The 17,998-nt window shown below is 42.6% G+C and overlaps 1 protein-coding gene across 1 annotated transcript in view; it reads right to left on the bottom strand.

Moving 5' to 3' along the window:
* The window catches only part of CDYL2 (chromodomain Y like 2), a 59,785-nt gene extending 46,494 nt beyond the window's left edge, over positions 1-13,291 (bottom strand). Inside the window, exon 1 of the mRNA XM_040075560.2 lies at positions 13,082-13,291. Within this exon, the coding sequence (XP_039931494.1) occupies positions 13,082-13,105 (24 nt within the window). The 5' untranslated portion in view covers positions 13,106-13,291. The remainder of the gene's footprint in view (positions 1-13,081) is intronic.
* Between the last annotated feature and the right edge of the window lie 4,707 nt (positions 13,292-17,998).

The following is a 17,998-nucleotide window of genomic DNA, read 5'->3' on the forward strand; positions in this document are numbered from 1 at the left end:
CAGACTGAGAGCGCTGCTTTGCAGGACAGAACTCCAAAGAAACTTTCAGTCCTATATAGGATTTATTAAGCTCATTAAAATAACACCCAGTCCTAAATGAGCCACAGCTTTACTTACTCTCTGTTGTGGCTCTTGAAACTCAGAGTGTGATTCCCTCACACAATAGCAGTGAGAAGCCACAGATCGAAAGCAGCTGCCACCATGTTTGCAGAGGGAAACGTGCTCTGAGCAGTCAGCAGTTTCTGTCCCAGACGTGCTGCAGCTACCAGTTTACCCCGTTCAGAGATGTCTCTGTTTGAGTCACAGGTTCAAGTAACCTTCTCGGAAACGGAGCTACAGACTAGTCATTTCAAAAGAAAAAAACCCCTCAAAACTGACTGTAAACCAGCCTTGGTTCTTCCTCTGCCTCCCTCAGTTAGGCTGTATCTGTCTCTGCAAAGCTGTATTGCGCTACCGTATAATCAGAGTGGGAATGAAAAGGTAGGTCTTGCTATCAGTTCTTCTGTGAAATCTAAGGCTTATCACACAGCTCCTCTGCTAACCCTGAGGCTTACTTCTCAAGTACTTTTCAAATCTTGAATAAGTGATATATCAACTACTAAATATCTGTAGGCAATCCCCAGATATCCCCCCAAATGCCTCTGAAAGTGTACGTATTTAAATGTACATCCAAAACATTCCTTGGTGATTTCTCAGTACTGAACAACATCCTCAGTGTCTAACCCAGCACTTGGAAAGATCAACTGCCATTAAACTGCAACTTTTAAGGTGCCTGTTATCGTGGAATGGCTGCCTTTGCATGGTAACAGGAGCAATAGCAGCTGGACATCAAGTAAGAAAGATGTTTAGGAAAAGTTCTGTTAAAGCTGTTCTGAGCTCCACAAAAACCTAGAATTAATAAGGGAATTTAGACATCTTAGAAAAGTGTTACATTAAAACAGAATTTATTTCAGTTAACTAAAGGAACTCTGCCTTGTGGTTTGGGGATTAAAAAAACACTTTAAAAAATATTGTCCTTGGTTTGTCAACTGTCCTTTGGACACATATCTTCAAATGGACTGTAGAAAATCAAGGGTTGTGTAACCTAAGATATACCAGCAATGCAGACTCCATATGCAAAATAAAAACTGTATGTAACGATCTTATGTATACGATCTTACTGATCTGTAAGTAAGAGCTTTTTTTCTCTGTAAACTAGATAGGCTACAAGAGTAGCAGTTAATAGCAGGGGAGGAAATTGTATCATTCATGGTACAAATAGAAGGTTCAGTTCATGTAAAAAGGAGACCTGCCTTTTTTCTAAACAGAGCAGGTTGTCAGTTGTGTTTGACATGAGTGGATGAAGCGCAAAAACTAACGGCAGCACAGTTGCAGAACAATTCAAATCACAGCCCACAGCAGCCTGTCAGTAAGTGGTCACCCTGCACCACTGCAATGCCTGATACTGCTTCCGAGAGGCACCGCCTAGAAATACTGAAAGTGATGTCATGTCAGAAAGCCAAAGCACAGGATGGGCAAACAATGCAGCAAAAAGATCAGTCATCCTTTGTGGGGCCCATGACAAAGCTGGGGAGATGCTATTCAGCTGGGAGAAAAGAACAGTCTTCCATCAATTCTGGCGATTTCTCAACGCTTCCTGAGGCAGCAATAGGCAGCTCATAGGAGATTATGAACGACAACTGGTAGTCCACATGTTGCTCTTCAACGAAAGCACATTCTTAGTTTAACGAAAGATTGATGAGAATAATAATGCAAAGCTTGGGATGTGTACAATGAAAAAAAAGGGATGATTTCCTTAGAGCTTGTGATTTTTATTGTCTTGATCCATTTGATAAATGCCATGCAACAGACTGTTGACATAGGCCTTAGTCAGCAGGGAGAGATGACAAGGCCACCTTGGCGCTCCTGCTTTAGCCCATCACATGATGCAGGTGCATAGGAAAGGCAATGGAAATCACTTGCTACTGGTTAAAAATCTCCTTCCAAGGGCCTCCAAATGCTGAGTGAGGACAGGAGAGGAGCACAGCTCTGCTTGCTGTGTATTCTGATGGCGTATTTACACTTCACCTTCCCTAAAAGCACTAACACATCACTATTGTGTACAGAATGCTGCAGAAGGTCCTAAACAGGCAAAAAGTAGAGGAAGGAGCTGATCCAAATTACGTGGGCTCTAAAGGTGTTGCTCAGCACATTGATACTCAAATGTTTTCCTCTGAGAGACCCACATTTCTCACAGTTAATTGATGATCAACATTCTTGACACCAAGAGGCAAATAAAATCCAGCATTGGGAAAACCATAAAAGCTGACCAAGGGCCTGATCCTTTTTTTTTCCTTAAGAAATCAGAGGGTTTCTGTGTGTGTAGGGTAAAAGAGAAGCTATTTCATTGGTATATGTAAAAACAGATTATCAAGCACAACTTTATCTGGTGTTTCTGTTGCACCTTCTGGGTATCATCAGTGCACAGATGATTAGGGCTTCTACTGCACATAAGACATTAACAGACCATAAACGTAAGTTAGAGGAACATTCAGTCTTATTAAATTTTGCTACCTGAACTGCCTGTCTATTTAATTGCCTATCTCACGCTGTTTTTATACACAAAGACAGAAGAGTGATCATTTCGCATTTCCACTGTAAAAAACGAAACGAACAAAATACCCTAAAAACCACACACAAAAAACCACCCCCAGAAATAATTTTTTTCAATGCTTCTTTCAGTTTCCTGTTACTTTTATCACTGTTTCCATACTATGATGTATTTTGCTGACTGTACAAACACTGCATACCTCCATGTATTAATCTGCAGCAAACAGTAGCATAACGTCTGTAATAGTGACCACATGGACACAACACTGTCAAGTCCTCCATCATCTCTACCACCTCCTTTTCTGACTATTGTAGCACATTGGTTCTGACTTGTCAGCACAGTAGAAAATGATGAACCAGTGCTAATATTTACTGTACACAATAGTGGAAGCTTTTTCTCAACTTTTCTCATTTTCAGATTGTGAAAAGTTTGAGTTTATGCACCTGGACTCTATTACAGACTCTTGCTTCCAGTTATTGCAGACAAATCACAAAGTTCTAATTGCCCTTCCTCAGATAGCCAGCATTTATCATTCCTTCAAGAACTTTCAGGTTATTTCCCCTGGAATCATGTGAAGTCATTTTGGTGCATAAATGTAGTTTTCCCTCTAATTCCTAATACTTAATTTGGGATCCAAAGTTTCCCTCCTCCGCCCTGTATAGCTTTTGATATGTGAGTCATATTCCTACTTCATTTGAAGCTTTGGTGATATGTTGCACCATTGCTGAACCTAAAAGTTTGCTACTTCCTCTGCTTATGTAGAGATAAATGCAGCCACTTCACATCAATGAAGGTCTTCCCATGCTGTGTTATCCTAAATTCATGCATTCCCATTTGCACTGTGATCTGCTGTTCCTCCCCTACATTAATAACCAAAACACTTTGTGATCAACATCTTTGCAGTTTCTCAGAACCCATTTACAAGCCCTGTAAGCATTACTGTGTCTTTTCCTTCCATGTGAACCCTACTTCTTAGCATTTCTCCAGCAACTTTCCTGTCAAATTTCCTGTGATAAAATACCTGAAACTTATCACAAATGATTTCTGGAAGACAAATTCATTAGGTGTATTGTCATTTCATGTCCTGCAAAACTGTCCCTTCTCCAAAAAATGAAAAATAATGACAGCAAATTTCAACTGCATAACATTTAAAGGCAAGTCCATTAGCGGAGTCAAACAAATATTACAAAGTAGTCTTTTAAAAAACTATGCAATGTCACACTTTAAGATCCCTCATATTGCTAAGAATAATAAGATACATGAGCAACACTCTCTCCTTTGTTGGAGCAACTGCCAAGTGATGTCACAAAAAAGTTCATTGTGTACGTGTGAGAAAATTTGACAGGTTGGGCTGGTTAGAAATGAGACTGTTTATATATCAGCATGTTAGTAATCACCATATCAGGGAAAAAAACCCAAATAACAGGATAAATACTTGATGGTTTGTTCAAAGTTTGTTAAAAGTTAGTGGCTTTTTGATATATATTCAGGTAAGGCAGATGGACAATTCCGTACAGTACTGAAGAAGTCTATGAATCCCATCCAAAACCATAAATGTGGGAAGCTGTGGATAGACCCTTTTAGATGCTGAAATGCTTTTCTCATAGGAGAAAGCTGGTTTTGTTCATCAGAAACATATTCCATTAATGCAACTTTCCAGTAACATTGACTCGATCATTTGCCTCATGCCATGCATTTACTGGAATGTTTTCTAGTTTATCTTTAACCCTTTAGCCCCAGCTACTAAGCAGAGCTACAACAAGGAGCCAAAACTTCATTTTTATTACATAGGTTTGTCAATGTTACCTATCATCTCCTCTCTTCTTCTACTCTTTTGGTTCCTTGAACCACAAACTGCAACTTGTTAGAAGCCTAGAATATGCTGCCCTGGGCGATGCTGGAATCACTATCCCTAGCAGTGTTCAAAAGGGATGTGAATGTGACTTGGGGTCATGATTTAGCGGGAAACATGGTGGTGCTGGGTTAAGGGTTGATCTCAATGGTCTTAGAAGACTTTTCCAACCTTAGTGATTCTATGTTTCTAAATCTATATTGTGAGGGCTCTAAAGCAGAAACCCAACCCACTATTCTGATTTGTCCTTTGCTTTGCACAGATATTAATTGACAAGGGCTAGGAATTAGACTACCGGGAAACAGTTTGTAAGGCAAGTGTTTGTGATCTCTGCAGACCGTATCAACACCTTAGTCAATAACTATGTTTGTTTAATGACTGTAGTAAGTACAAAACTAAGAACTGCCATATGAGGTTAGACTAAAGGTCCACTTAGCTCAATGTGTCGTATATTCAAACAGAAATTAGTACTGGATGCTTAAGAAACAGCATCTATAGAGTAAGTGCTGCCCTTGCTTTGCCCTCACAGCTTCTCATGATTAGCAGTTTAAAGATTGGTTTGTGCTGAAAAGTATAAAGGGGATCGATCCACCAAGAACTTGTTTTATGATTCTTTGAAACCATTTACAATTCTGATTTCCACAACATCCCATGGCAAAGAGTTCCAAGACTTAAATACTCTGAAGTACTTCCCTTGTCTCCATCACTTGCCTAATTATTTCCTTTGCTGCATATCTGTTCTTGTACAATGAGAAACAGCCTTCATCTCTGACTTAACATCCCCCACCTGTCTTTTTTATACCATTCAAGTACTTCTTTATCCAGCCAGAAAGTGGTCATAAGGTGTCATTTCACTGACAGCCACTCCATCCCCTGCAACACCCTGATGGCCCTTCTCTGCATTACATCTCGTTCTGTGTCTCCCGGCAGTGGGTGCAGTACTGCAGAGGTGGAAGCAATGTGTTCCCCAGGGACACAAGGATGATCATCATCTCATTCACTCTCAATTTTAATAACATGTAAACTTCTATTTGCCAGAAGTCTGGTCCCATGGACTGGACACTCTTCAGGAGCTGAAACACATTTTCTGGTGTGGTTTCTTTGGAAAGGAGTGCGGTCACTGCTCTCCAAGGCAATGCTGTGATGCAAACACAGGTGTGGTAACTGGGGATCACAGGGAGATTCACTTCAAAAGCATGCACGTGATCCAAATTAAAATACTAACGTGGACACACCCAGAAACCTTCCACGATGATTCCAAGATTTCTCCAGAATAGTAACAGCTTCTTTAGGGCTCATTTTTATGCATGTATAGTCAGGATTATTTTTCTTTTGATCATTAGCTTGCCTTTGTAAAGACTGAATTTCAGTCACTGTCATTCAGCTCTTCACTGTCAACTTTTGTCTTGACAATTATACTAATAACGATCTATAAATTATCAAGAGTAAATGTGATTATTTTCAAGTAATTGATGGCTCTGTTATACAATACAGGTCCCAATATCAGTGTTTGAAACCTCTATTGATAGACACCTTTATGTAAACCAGATGGTCTAAGAGACGACCAAATCTTCTGGACCACAGCTTGGTTTTGTTACCAGCTGCTCCTGTGGGATCTTTCAAAAAGGTTTTTTGAAAAATTGACACCAGACAGAGTCATTCTTCTCTATATATTGACCCTAAGATCTGTGAGATGTCCTATAAAAATGTTAGCTCTTTTCTAAACCAAGACATGTTCACATGTTACCTGCTAATTCTATTTCTTTTGACAGGTGCTACTAATCTGCATGCAATGGAGCTCAGACTTAGCGCTGTGAGTCCCTCGTATTCCTTCTTATTCCATTTGGTATGAACACATATAAGTGATTAATAGAAGATGACTTCACAAAACCCCAGCAAAATCTAAATAAATGCAGTGAAGAACTTGAAGGAAGAAAAAAAACCTCATTGTTTCTGGTTTGCTCTTCTGAAGGAATGAAGTGCAAATTTTGTGGGTGTTCCGTGAGACATCTAGGAAAGCCCAAGTAGGGGAACTGCTATTTTCAGATAGAAATGTCTTTCTGACATGTTTTAAATGCTGGTTTTGTTTTAGTGTTTTGTTGTAGTCTCCTGCTCATACTGCTACGCTTTATCATTTTGTAAGAGTCAACCTAACTCCTCTCCTTGGTGAAGCATGAGAAGAATAATTCTTTTCTACACAGGTCAATCATATCAATTTATTGTGAAAGTCTTTAGAGACCTAATAGATTTGCAGCAATATTTTATATCAGGACTCATAATGAGATAGTATTGAAATAGTACTGTAATCTACATTTGCTCTGTGTAATAGAAGAAAACAGACTGAGGTGTATTTCCTTTTAGTGTTTCAATATTACCAATGTAAAGTTTTAAGAATAAAGATTGTAACGCAATTCGACAGGCAAAAATGATGAATTTCTTTTTGTCAAAACAAAAATATTTGTATTTGCATGAATGTACATTACAAACACTTGAATTTAATAAATTGTTCTAATAGTTTGAATGCACGAAACAGTAAAGTATTTAATCTTTTTTTGCCAGTGCCGGAATGCCAGTGCTGCAAAAACTATGTGAAAAATATATGGATAAGAAGGAACAACAAAAAGGGATTGCACTGATGAAAATGTACAGAGCCAAGAAACTGTACTACTGCTAAAAGTCAAATGAATGGACAAAGAAATGCTATTTACAACATAGCTGGCCATCACAATTACTCCATTGATTAAAAAAGAATAAAAAATAGCCAATTTCTTTCAATATTAGACCACATTTAAATTTTGTCATTATTTGAGCTGTCTCTTTCCAAATATTTTAACTTTCAGAAGCAATTACAAACAATGAGTTTATTGCTGGATTTTAATATTCAATCAAAGACCAGCCCAAAATAAAACACTGTATTTGTCATTCAGGAAGTATTACAAAAAATGATGCAATTTTAATCTTTGGATAGTTATGGGCCCTGAAACTGGAAACTGAAGGCAAGGAAGCCTGTTCAGGTCTTTGGATTTGGTGGTATCTTCACTTCAAATGTTCAGGCTTTTAAGAGTGACAAGGGTGAATTTCTGAGTCCCTCCCAAGCAGGAGCTCAATTAAGACTCATACCTTGAATAAAGCTATGAGCCAGATAAAACACTTTATCAAGACTGCAACAAGAAATCAATTGGTTTTGGGTGCCCCAAAATATGCTCAGCAGTTTACAATATAATGAGGAAGTTGGGCTTGTGGTAACAGTGATGCTGTAGGTAAACAAGACAGTCACGGGTATTGCAATGTTCATATGCAGCTCTAAACTGGAATTTCTTAGTAAGACAATGAATATTGCCAGAGTTATCCAGGTCCATTTTTGAATGTCTCTCAGTAACGTTAATTTAGAGAAGTCCCATGACATGGGCAGAAGGGACCTCTGGTTAAATCTTTGTTACCATCTTTATGCCTCAATTTATACCTCAGATGACTGCCCAGTTTAGAATACAGTCTGCACTGCAAATCACACCACATTGGGAACAGACTCCTGAAAACTTACATCAAGCAAAAACACTTCTGGATTTTTACCTACTGAAGGTAACACTGCTCGGAGGTTACTTGATTTTGAGCACAGTTGTCTTCTAACCACTGATTTTTGAGAACAGACCAGTGATAATGTATTAATAAACAGCTGATTCTTCAAAATAGTTAGTAAAGCTTTTTCACTAAAAAAACGAAAATATTTACTTACAGATGACCAAATCTTAGAGTTTGTGAGTGCCAGCTCAGTATTACTGAAATCAGCATCGTATCTACAGCTTGCCAGTGTACAGAAGGAGTAGGTGCTTAACTGTGCTATATTCCAGAAATCCTACTTCAAGCCACTGTTTTCTGCTTGTGAAGCCAGTCTTATTTCTTCACCACAGAGCACTGTATCAATACAGTATTTGATCTGAGAAATAATAACCTTTACTAAAATACACCATCTTCTTCCAAGTCACTTCTGTCTTAGAAAATACACATAAGAAATAATAAAAAATAGATTTCTGCTTTTCAGTTCAATAAGCAGGTTCACGTTTGTATCGCTGCTAAAAAGTGACTCCATGGAAAGAGATGCGAGATGGGAAAGCACAATGCTCAAAAACTTGCATTTCCTTGTAAAGCAAAGACGATTTTTCTAAACTCTGCATCTCAAGCCAAACCTTGCATCCAAAAGTTCAACCCTGTTCTCTCCCATCTGCATGTCTCCACATGTCACAGGGATTCAGCAGGCCAAACTGTGCCGTTATTATCTTCAAGTTTTGACTTTGCTAGCACCTGAGCGTAGGTATAAATGGGAAATGTTGCAATTATCTGGAAGTATGTTATCTTTCTGGTGGATCATGTGAGCTGAAATTAACTGCAGCTTATTTCTTACACTGCTGCATAAACAGACTCGGATTGAATTGAAATGTGTCACTGTGGTGGATGTGCTCCTGGCCATGGGCCTTGCATCATTTCAGTGAGAGGATGCCATTTTTAAAAATGTCACTTCTTCCCCTTAATGCAGCAACTATTGAGCTTTAAAGACTGGTATTATTATTGTGATCCAGAAACGCATACATGTTAAGTCGCCTTCAGAGAACTGGCTGTAATCAATGGATCACTTACCAAAGGTGTTGTGATACAATCTGACACAATGATAAAATATCACTTTAGATTTCAACTTCATCACCCTGAAAGTCTAATGGTGTTCAATGCATACAACCGCCCAGAATATTAAACTAAAAAAATGCATTGAGATGAGCTTAAAGAGCATCTCTGTGATACTGATAACTGGCTTACATATTCATCAATAAAGGAGGTTTTTTATTGCAGTAAACAGGATGCTCAGGGCTAGGAAAAAAAGTTAGGAATTTTTTCCCCTCTAAAGCCATCTCAATATACTTAAAATACCAGAGTCTGTGAGATAACAGTCTGGGTTCAGATAATGTAACAAACTGTATGTGGAAAATGAAACAATACTACTTCAAGTTACTGACAAATTTAATGTGAGATCAACAAACTTGGTATTTCAGAGTAAATACATTTCCCTTTCTGTCTGTTTCCAAAAAGAACGAGTATTTCCTGTCAATGCATCCAACAGTGTATTGTGAAACACAAGGCAAACCAGGGCAGCCTTTCTGAAGGCTACTCTGAAGATCCTTTTTGTCAGTCCTTTATTTTCAGATTATTATTTCCAAGGAAACATGCACCATAGGTCTTTAATATTTAAGAGATTACCTCTTAAGAGGAAAAGCAAGGAAAAAAAAAAGGAATATTCCATGACACTTTCACCCACTCATAAAAGCTTGAAATCATGAGCACATGGAAGTCAAGCAAAGCCAAACCAGTATTTCATATAGCTCGAGAATTACACTAAAACATACACAATATTCTTCAGTGGTAAAGGAAAAAAATGTAATTAAAAATGTCAAAACTAACACCTACAATTTACCATATAATGGAATAATTATCTTTAGCTGTAAAGTGTCTTGGTTCTAACACACAGGTCTAGAATTCACTACCAGTAAACACAGAACTCCTCATGGGTGATCTTTTGCTTGTAGAATAAATCCTGTTTCACAGTCCTAACTCAAACCTACTAGGAGGTATTTCAGATGATTAAAAGCCATTTCTGACTAGGAAAAGGCACCTACCAAACCAAACACTGAGGTTATTTTGTCTGTGATATTCAATATAAAGACAGTAATTGAACTTATCTTTAAGTTTAAAAGGTTGAAAAGCCTTTTAAAATAATATGACAGTAGAAAATGAATAAACTGAGAGGATAAATATGCACATCTATTTCCAAAACTTCAAAATTTATAAAAGTTTCTTGTGTGCCACCAAAGTATGGTGAGTTCATAGAGGCAATATATACATTGTACTTTTTCCATGCGCTTTATCAGGACTTCTATATCGTGATTGGCTTTAAAAATAATTTCACAGCCAGTATTAAATTCTCCAAATTATGGAGCTAATTATTGGTCTGGCTTGAAGAAGTTCAGTAAGAATCCTTGAAGGATTTGGATATTACTAAGGAGTGAAAGGGCAATCAGGAGAGCACTATACCTTTGTAATGTCACCATAAGACCCAAATTGTTTATGTACACCCACAGCCACAAATTATTTCAAGGTAAACTCCTGGAACTGTTTAATGGTCATCTTGTGATTCATGTAACATTTTACTTGTTGAAGAACTTGGATTACTCTGAGGGCACAAAGCACTTCATCTCACTTGCAAACTGATGTGGGACATCTCAGCTCTAGGAGCTTCTTTCTAATAAATACCCTGGACACTGTTGCCTTTTGGAAGGGAAAAAAAGGGAGGCAAAACGGAGTCATCTTTTAAATGAAGCCACTACCATCTGCACAATTGTTACCTATTAGACATACAAACGCTTCAGCTTTCTAGACATTTCTTCTGACTTCTGTCATGGAGAACTTCCCAGTGAAGATGCAAAATTCAAATGGATTGATAACTGAAGCCCTGAATGTACTTTTTGCCACAGGTCCAACATGTAGATGAAGATTTTACACCATGGTCATTTTTAAACACCTCACAAAACAAGAAAGGGACAGCCACACTTTTTCCACCTACCTGTTCTGGTGGAGAGAATTCTTCCATATTGTACAATGATAAGCAAAAGTATTTATAATGGAGTAACAAAGAAAGGAAGTGATTCAGAGGCTTTGAACCACAGTTCAAAAATTCACATTCTTCCATGTAAATGTCTGCAAAGAGACTGGGCCTGCAAACGGGGCTGTGAGTCTGCTCCCTCACAGAACACACCAGGTGACTACTCGAGCAACCTCACTCGGATGTCACACAGCGATACAGCCCACATCCACCTACCAAACGCCATCATCTTACAACACAAGGATCATAAAACGGCAGAATTTTTTAACGATGAGTCAGAGCTAAACCAGCATGGCTACCATTAGCCTAAGACATACTAGCTTTATTTCTTTCTAGAACTAATCCAAACATCTAAAGAAAACTCACACAACACCTGGCAAAGGTCTTCTGTGCATCCCAGAAACTGCTAATCCTAAAATTGTATCACTAACTTTATTGGGTCAAAGTTGTCCTTCACAGAACTCCCACTGGCTGTTCTAGAGTCACAACAGCAGTACAGCTGACACACAATATCCTTAAAATTACAAAGCTAAATGACAGATATTGCAAAGTGGGGGGAAAAGGTCAATGACACTATTCAGATCATCATGTACTTCTGATAATTTAACACCATGTAGGAGAGTTTAAGTGCTCTTCACTTCAGAGGAGGTCTGTGTCACACACAGTAAAACACCATCCTAGTAGAGCAATGTCATCCCTCAGCTATGACCTCTGCTAAAGACTTTGAAAGACAATGACAAAGTGAAAGCTGTCTACGTGAAACCTGTCAGATCCTGCACTTCTTGCACTTGAGACCCTACAGCTGATCATCAAGATCATCAAACGGAGAATAAGCCCAACCAACCACAGCAGCAGTTCACACCCAAGCACACCCTGATGGTTGAGCAGTACCTATCACTGGCACACAGCTCCAACTGGAAGATGATGGTTTCTGTCCTAGACTTTTCAACTTCAATACAGCCATTTCACCAGGAAACGTGGAGCCTGAGGAGGTGCTCCAGACGAAGAAGTGTAGGACATCCAGTCACGTTCGGTATTTTTACCACTTCCACCCTGGTTCCACTTACTGGAACTGGGTACTTCAAACACCCATGCCTAGTCCGTCTTATTTTTCATTTCAGCTTTCTCCTTTCTTCTCCTCTGCCGTGGCAAGAGCGGCTAGACTCGTTCTCAGCTGGGGCATTAGAAATGGGTGCCGGGGGTCAAAATTCGTCTGGGTCTCGCCCACTGCCCGCCGGCTCCTTTTCCCCTGCCTGCCCCCGACCCGGCGGCCGTCGGCCGATGCTGCCCCGCCGCTGTCGCCGCGGCCGCGGCCGGGGGGCAGCGCACGCCGGGCTGCGGGGCCGGGGCCGCCCCACCTCGCACCGCGGGCCGCCCGGAGCGGGGCCCCCGCCAAACTTTGCGGCCCGCGGGGAACCGGGGCCCGGCCCGGCCGCCGCCCCCGCCGCCCCCGCAGCACCCCGGGCAGGAGGTGAAGCAACCTGGCGCCGGCTCCTGCACTTTGCACAGCGGGCGCAGAGCCGCCTCCATCCCTGCGCCTCCCGGCAGCGCTAAGGCGCATTTTTTCGCACTAATCTGCACATTCAGCACGTCCAGAGCGCCTATGACTTTACCTGGACTTTCTCCACTCTCCGGGCTCATCACACCGCGATCGCCTCCCCATCCTACCGCTAACTCTCGCTCTCCTTCACTCCTTCCTCCTTCCCTCTTGCAAGGCCTGCTAAGATCAAGCCCGATGGAAAGTAGAGAGAGAGAAAGAGAAAGAGAGAGGCAGCGGGAAGGGAGGGGAGTCGCTCCATCCCTCCCTGCCCCCCCCCCGCCACGGGCACACACGCCAGATCTTTTCCCCCCACCCCAGCCCTTCCCTCGGCGATTTCCTCCGCTCTTCGGCAACTACGAGGGCTCGGCGGAGCGGCTCCGAACGCGCCCCCGCTGCCCTCGGCGGCGCCCCGGCCGGCGCCCCCCCGCCGCCCGCCCGCCCCGCGGCCCCCGCTACCTCGTAAAGGTCCCCCGAAGCCATGCTGGGGTGCGGGACTGGGCTCCTCCGCGCCGTCTCCCTCTCTCCACCTCTCCCGCTCCCCCACTCGCTCTCTCTGTTGAGTAAACTGTGTTTTGCAGAATGACAGGCTTTGGGGCTGGCTGTGCGCAGAATCAGAGGCGAGGAGAGCGGAGAGGCAGGCGGCGGGGCTGGCGTAACCAGCAGCAGCAGCAGCTCGGGCGCAGAGCGCCGGGAGCCGCGTCTCCCCCGCGGCGGCGGGGCCGGCGCCCCCCGCCCTCCCCTCACACCCCGCCCGCCGCCGCCGCCTCCCGCCCCGGGCGGGGACCGGGACCGGGACGGGTCCCCCCGCGCCCTCCCTCCGGGAAAGTCCCCGGGCCGCTCTGACGGCGGCCTCCTCTCCCTCCTCCTCCTCCTCCTCCTCCTCCCTCCCCCCCCCCCCCCCGGCCCCCCCCGCCTCAAACTCTTTCCGCGGCCAAAATAAATAAATAAAAAAATAATAATTAAAAATAAAAATAAAAATAGAGGGGCGGGCGGGAGGGGTGGGTGCCGGAGCGGGCGCTCGGCGGGGAGGGCCGCGCCGCCCGCCCAAGGTCACCACGGGGAGAGGCGGGCGCGGGGCCTCGGGCGGCCCTGCCGGCACCTTCCGCCCCCCCGGCGCCGCGTGGCCGCCCCGCCGCCCGTGGCCACCGCCGGGGGACCCGAGGTGGCGGGAGCGGCCGAGGAGCGGCGGGCCGGGCAGCGCGGCGGGGCTCGGGGACGCCTCTCGCCCTCGCTCCCCGCCGGGCACGGCGATGCCTCTCCCGCTGCCCCCCAGGCATTTTTTTGCAGGTTCGCCAGCCCACTCGGGGACATGAAAGCCAGCGGCGTTCGGCCACCTGCCCTTCACGTGGAGGCGGCGGCCGGAATTTTGAAGCGACTGGGGCATGCGCGGCGACACGAAGCCATCGGCCAACGCCACTTTAGAGCAACCCGTGTCGTTTCTCGGAGGGAAAAAATGCCGCCCCGTGGTCGGTGGCGTCCCCGCGGGGCTTACCTGAGACACGGGGAAGCTGTGAAGGTGATGCCGAGTGAGCCGGGCTGCGCCTCGATTGACCAGCGGCCTTCTCGGGCCACCACTGCAGAGCTCCTCACTGCCGCAGAGCCCCAGCCCGAGGAGTTCTCTTACAGGAACCCGGCCGTGAGTGGCCTGAGTTCGGACGTATTCCAGAACGGTCTGGGCACAGTCCCGTGGTTGGACCAGATGACCCACTACGGTCCCTCCCACCATGACTGATGCTGTGGCTTGGTGATTCTGTGAAGAGGAGTGAGCTCACGGTGACGGAAAGCCGCACTTTGCATAAGTGATGGACTCCAGAGGAGGCAGGAGTTGGGGGAGGCAAAGCACCCCGAGTAGGATGCCATGGGCACCGAAAAGGTGAGGGCTGCTCCCTGTGGAGGCTGATGAGCGCCACATCGTGTTCCTGTGGCTTTGGGCTGTGAAAAATGTGCTTCTCCAGGTAAAGTGTTGAGTGTACTCTCAGTATTTTATTTATTGCTAGGAAAGAGCACCATGAGGGTGTTCTCTGACCAGCTCTTCACACCTTGGCTCCGTAGCCAGGCAGCTCTAGTTGTTACTGGGTTTCAGACTCACTGGTCTCACCTCACAGCAGACCTGTGGCAGCCATTCTCTGTAACCTGGGATCAGTGGTGGATGTTGTATGGTCTGGCTTTGCAGTGGTTTTGTTCGTCTTCTTGTGTTTGTGGTTTTTCTCCTTCTTGATTTTCCATGTGAATGTGAGAATTGGCACTGCCCAGAGCACAGATTGGAGAAGGTTATTGAATGTGATAATGGTTAATAAAAGTCGCTGGTATTGAGGACTAAATTATTTCCAAAATTTCATTTGTGATCAAAAATCCTGCTGTGGTTCAAGTGATGTGAACTCAAAGACTCTTCTGGCTGAAAGGATTCCTTTTTAAAATATCAGTATTGGGTATTTTGAACGTTGTCACTTTTTATCATGGAAGTAGGAAATCACGCATGCACGTCCAGCTCTTGCTTGACCCCATCTCGTGAACTGTGAATATTACCTCTGGTGATTATGAACTTGCCAGCTAACCAGTTTAGTATTGACTGAGAGTTCAATAAAAACTGTCTAATGGTAGTTTGGAGCTCAAAGACATTTATGGTTTGTGTGGTCTACAGGGTGTACGATGATGTCCTAAGGACAAGACATTCTGCTTACATGAAATGTAACTATTTTTTTTGTCCTGACTGTGGCAAATGAAGAGTTGTTCTCTGCTTTCCAATTTGCCAGCAGTATTTGGATTGTTGGGATTTGATATTTCAAGAGTAAAATGTTGAAAAGATAAAGAAATACTGTAAACTACCCATGCATAGTAATTACAATAATTAATGCAGCAAATACTTCTTAACTACCAAGCAAAGCATTACTTAAAAATCACACCCCATGGTTTCTTCTTGATAAATCAATTATTTTGTCTTATTGTAAAGTGATGTTTATTGTTTACAGTAGCAAATCAGTCCATAGAGCTGAATATAAGAATATATCCATCGATAAGTTTGTGTTTTAGTACATCTCTTCAATGTCTGCTTTATTACAACTACATTTTGCAGCTTTCCACAGCAGTAAACAAAATGGCAGTCAGAGCCAGTGAGTAATTTTTCAGTCGCATACTAAAATATTCGGTCTCTGAAACTGTTGGCTTCCTTCATAGTATCAGCTCTTCCCAAAGGTGTCTTGAATGAATTAAAAAAAGTCCCTTCCCAAGCTGTAGAAGAGTATAAGTCTTTTATTTTGAGAATAATAATAATAATCAGACTGTTCTTTCTGGGCTTTGCTGTTCCTGTGTTGCCAGACAGGTGAAATGAGACCAACTCACCCTGTGCCATACTGGAAGAAGTCTCCATGACCTGGTCTATATATTAGACAATTTCATTTACATTGTGCAGTGTTTATGGTAGCATTGTCAATATTGTTGCTGTAAGATTTACAACCCAAACAAATAGTCGCTTGGAAGTTTTGAAAGGATGAATGCTTTAGTGAATACTTTGAGGAGGGGAAACATCTTTTTCCTGATTACTCGCTCCTTGTTTCAGAGTGCACAGTCCCTCGGGTTTGTGAGTCAGTAGTGAGGAGCATAAAGAGGACTTTTGTGATTGTCAAACCTAGGAAAAGTTGGTTATGGTTTTGGTGTATTTCCCTGTGAATTTAGCAGAAGACAATGTTTTAAGTTTGAAAAAATTCAAGTGACCTTCATTTGCCCAGCAGGTCTTTATTGTAACTAGACAGGGCAGGTGGTGTCCCTCTGAGTCTTGTGTGAAAACTAGAAATGCTTAAATTCATGATAACTTTTTTTTAGGGTTTCTGATAATAGATTTTCTGGGAATGCTTCTTTTCCAATTTTATTTGCTTTTCAATGGTAATATCTATGAAATGAAATTGCAGCAAAATCCAGATTGTTGTACAAATTTCAAACTCTAAACTTAATGGTTTTGCTAAATATGTGATTATTCATTACCCTTATTGTTTCACTACCTTCTCCTATTTCCCATCCCAAGAGAGTAATGCAGGCAAAGGAGGCATTCCAAGCACGATACACCACATTTGAACACTTTGCATTTGATGGATCCTCTGGTTTCCACTACTTTATTTGAAGGAATTAGCTCTCAGTCTGAATAAATTTTAAAGCAAAAGTATTCTATTCCAGAAAGCAAAAATACTGCTGTCATAGCTGGGCTATTGATTTGTTATTGGCTGTTTAGTCAATCAGTCCATGGCTGTAGAAATATGTGGGAACAGTACAGTCACTGACACAGTTCCCCCAGGGAGTGAAGATGAAAAATTGTACGAAAAATTGCCATGAGGGGTTGTGTTGGCTCTTGAAGAGGAACAAGAATGATGGGTGGGAATAATTAATAAATGGAGAAATTGAGAGAATTCCTGTGGTAAGGTATGGAAATTAAATGAGAGAAGGGGGAAAACAAGGTGTGAGTGAAGAATAAGGAACCCAAGGTGAATGAGAGGAGAAGGCTGTGCAAAGCCTTGGTTGTGTGAAAAAATGGGGGAGGCAAAGGAATATTTTAGCGGCAGTAACTGAAGCAAAAGCAGGGAACAAGGTAGCAAGACGTCTATCGCCAACCTAAGAAGGGAGAATGATCAGAACATGGAAAAAATCTGTGAGTGAAAATGAAAAAAGTGTCTTAGTGGGTTCATAGAGTAGCAGATGACAGGAAATGGTGAGTAGCTACTGCAGGAAAAGGAGGATCACTTGTGGCACCACTGTTCTGGATGGGTGATATGCAGGATCAGGGATTTCCCAGGGCTTGGGACTGTTGTGGCTCCATATTCACCTGTTAGGTCTGGGAAAGCTCTGGGATACCACCGGAAGCTTACCACAAAAATTATCCAAGACGTGAGGTCAAAAAGGAAGTGCCAGACTAGAGGAGGGTGTCCTCAACATACAGAGGGCATCCAAAAATTAGAAATTAGGTGAACATGTGAAAATTTAGAAAGCAGCAAATTTTTTTTTTAATGATTGACTTGCATTATTTTGTGACAAGAAGTAGGCTTGGGAAAAGCCCAGTGTACTTTGCCCTGTGCCATACAAACAAGTAGTTGTGATCATTTGATTCTGATGATAAATTAATGTCTTCCTCCAAACCCTTCCTCGGATCTTATAACATGCAATTACTTATCATCAAGAGGAAGCATTTGAAATAGAAGCTGAAACACCGCAGTATAATGAAACAAATAGTAATACATGGAAAACAAAGTAATGTTTGTTTGTTGCAGTACATCATATACCGTGGAACAGAACTTTTCTAGGGTTGCTAGTAAATTTTAATGGCTGCTGTTCTGGAAAGTGACTTGATTTTACTTCTTTCAACTTTATGAGTCTGTTCTATGAGTCTGT

Source organism: Hirundo rustica, chromosome 11, assembly GCF_015227805.2.
Source record: "Hirundo rustica isolate bHirRus1 chromosome 11, bHirRus1.pri.v3, whole genome shotgun sequence".
Classification (NCBI taxonomy): domain Eukaryota; kingdom Metazoa; phylum Chordata; class Aves; order Passeriformes; family Hirundinidae; genus Hirundo; species Hirundo rustica.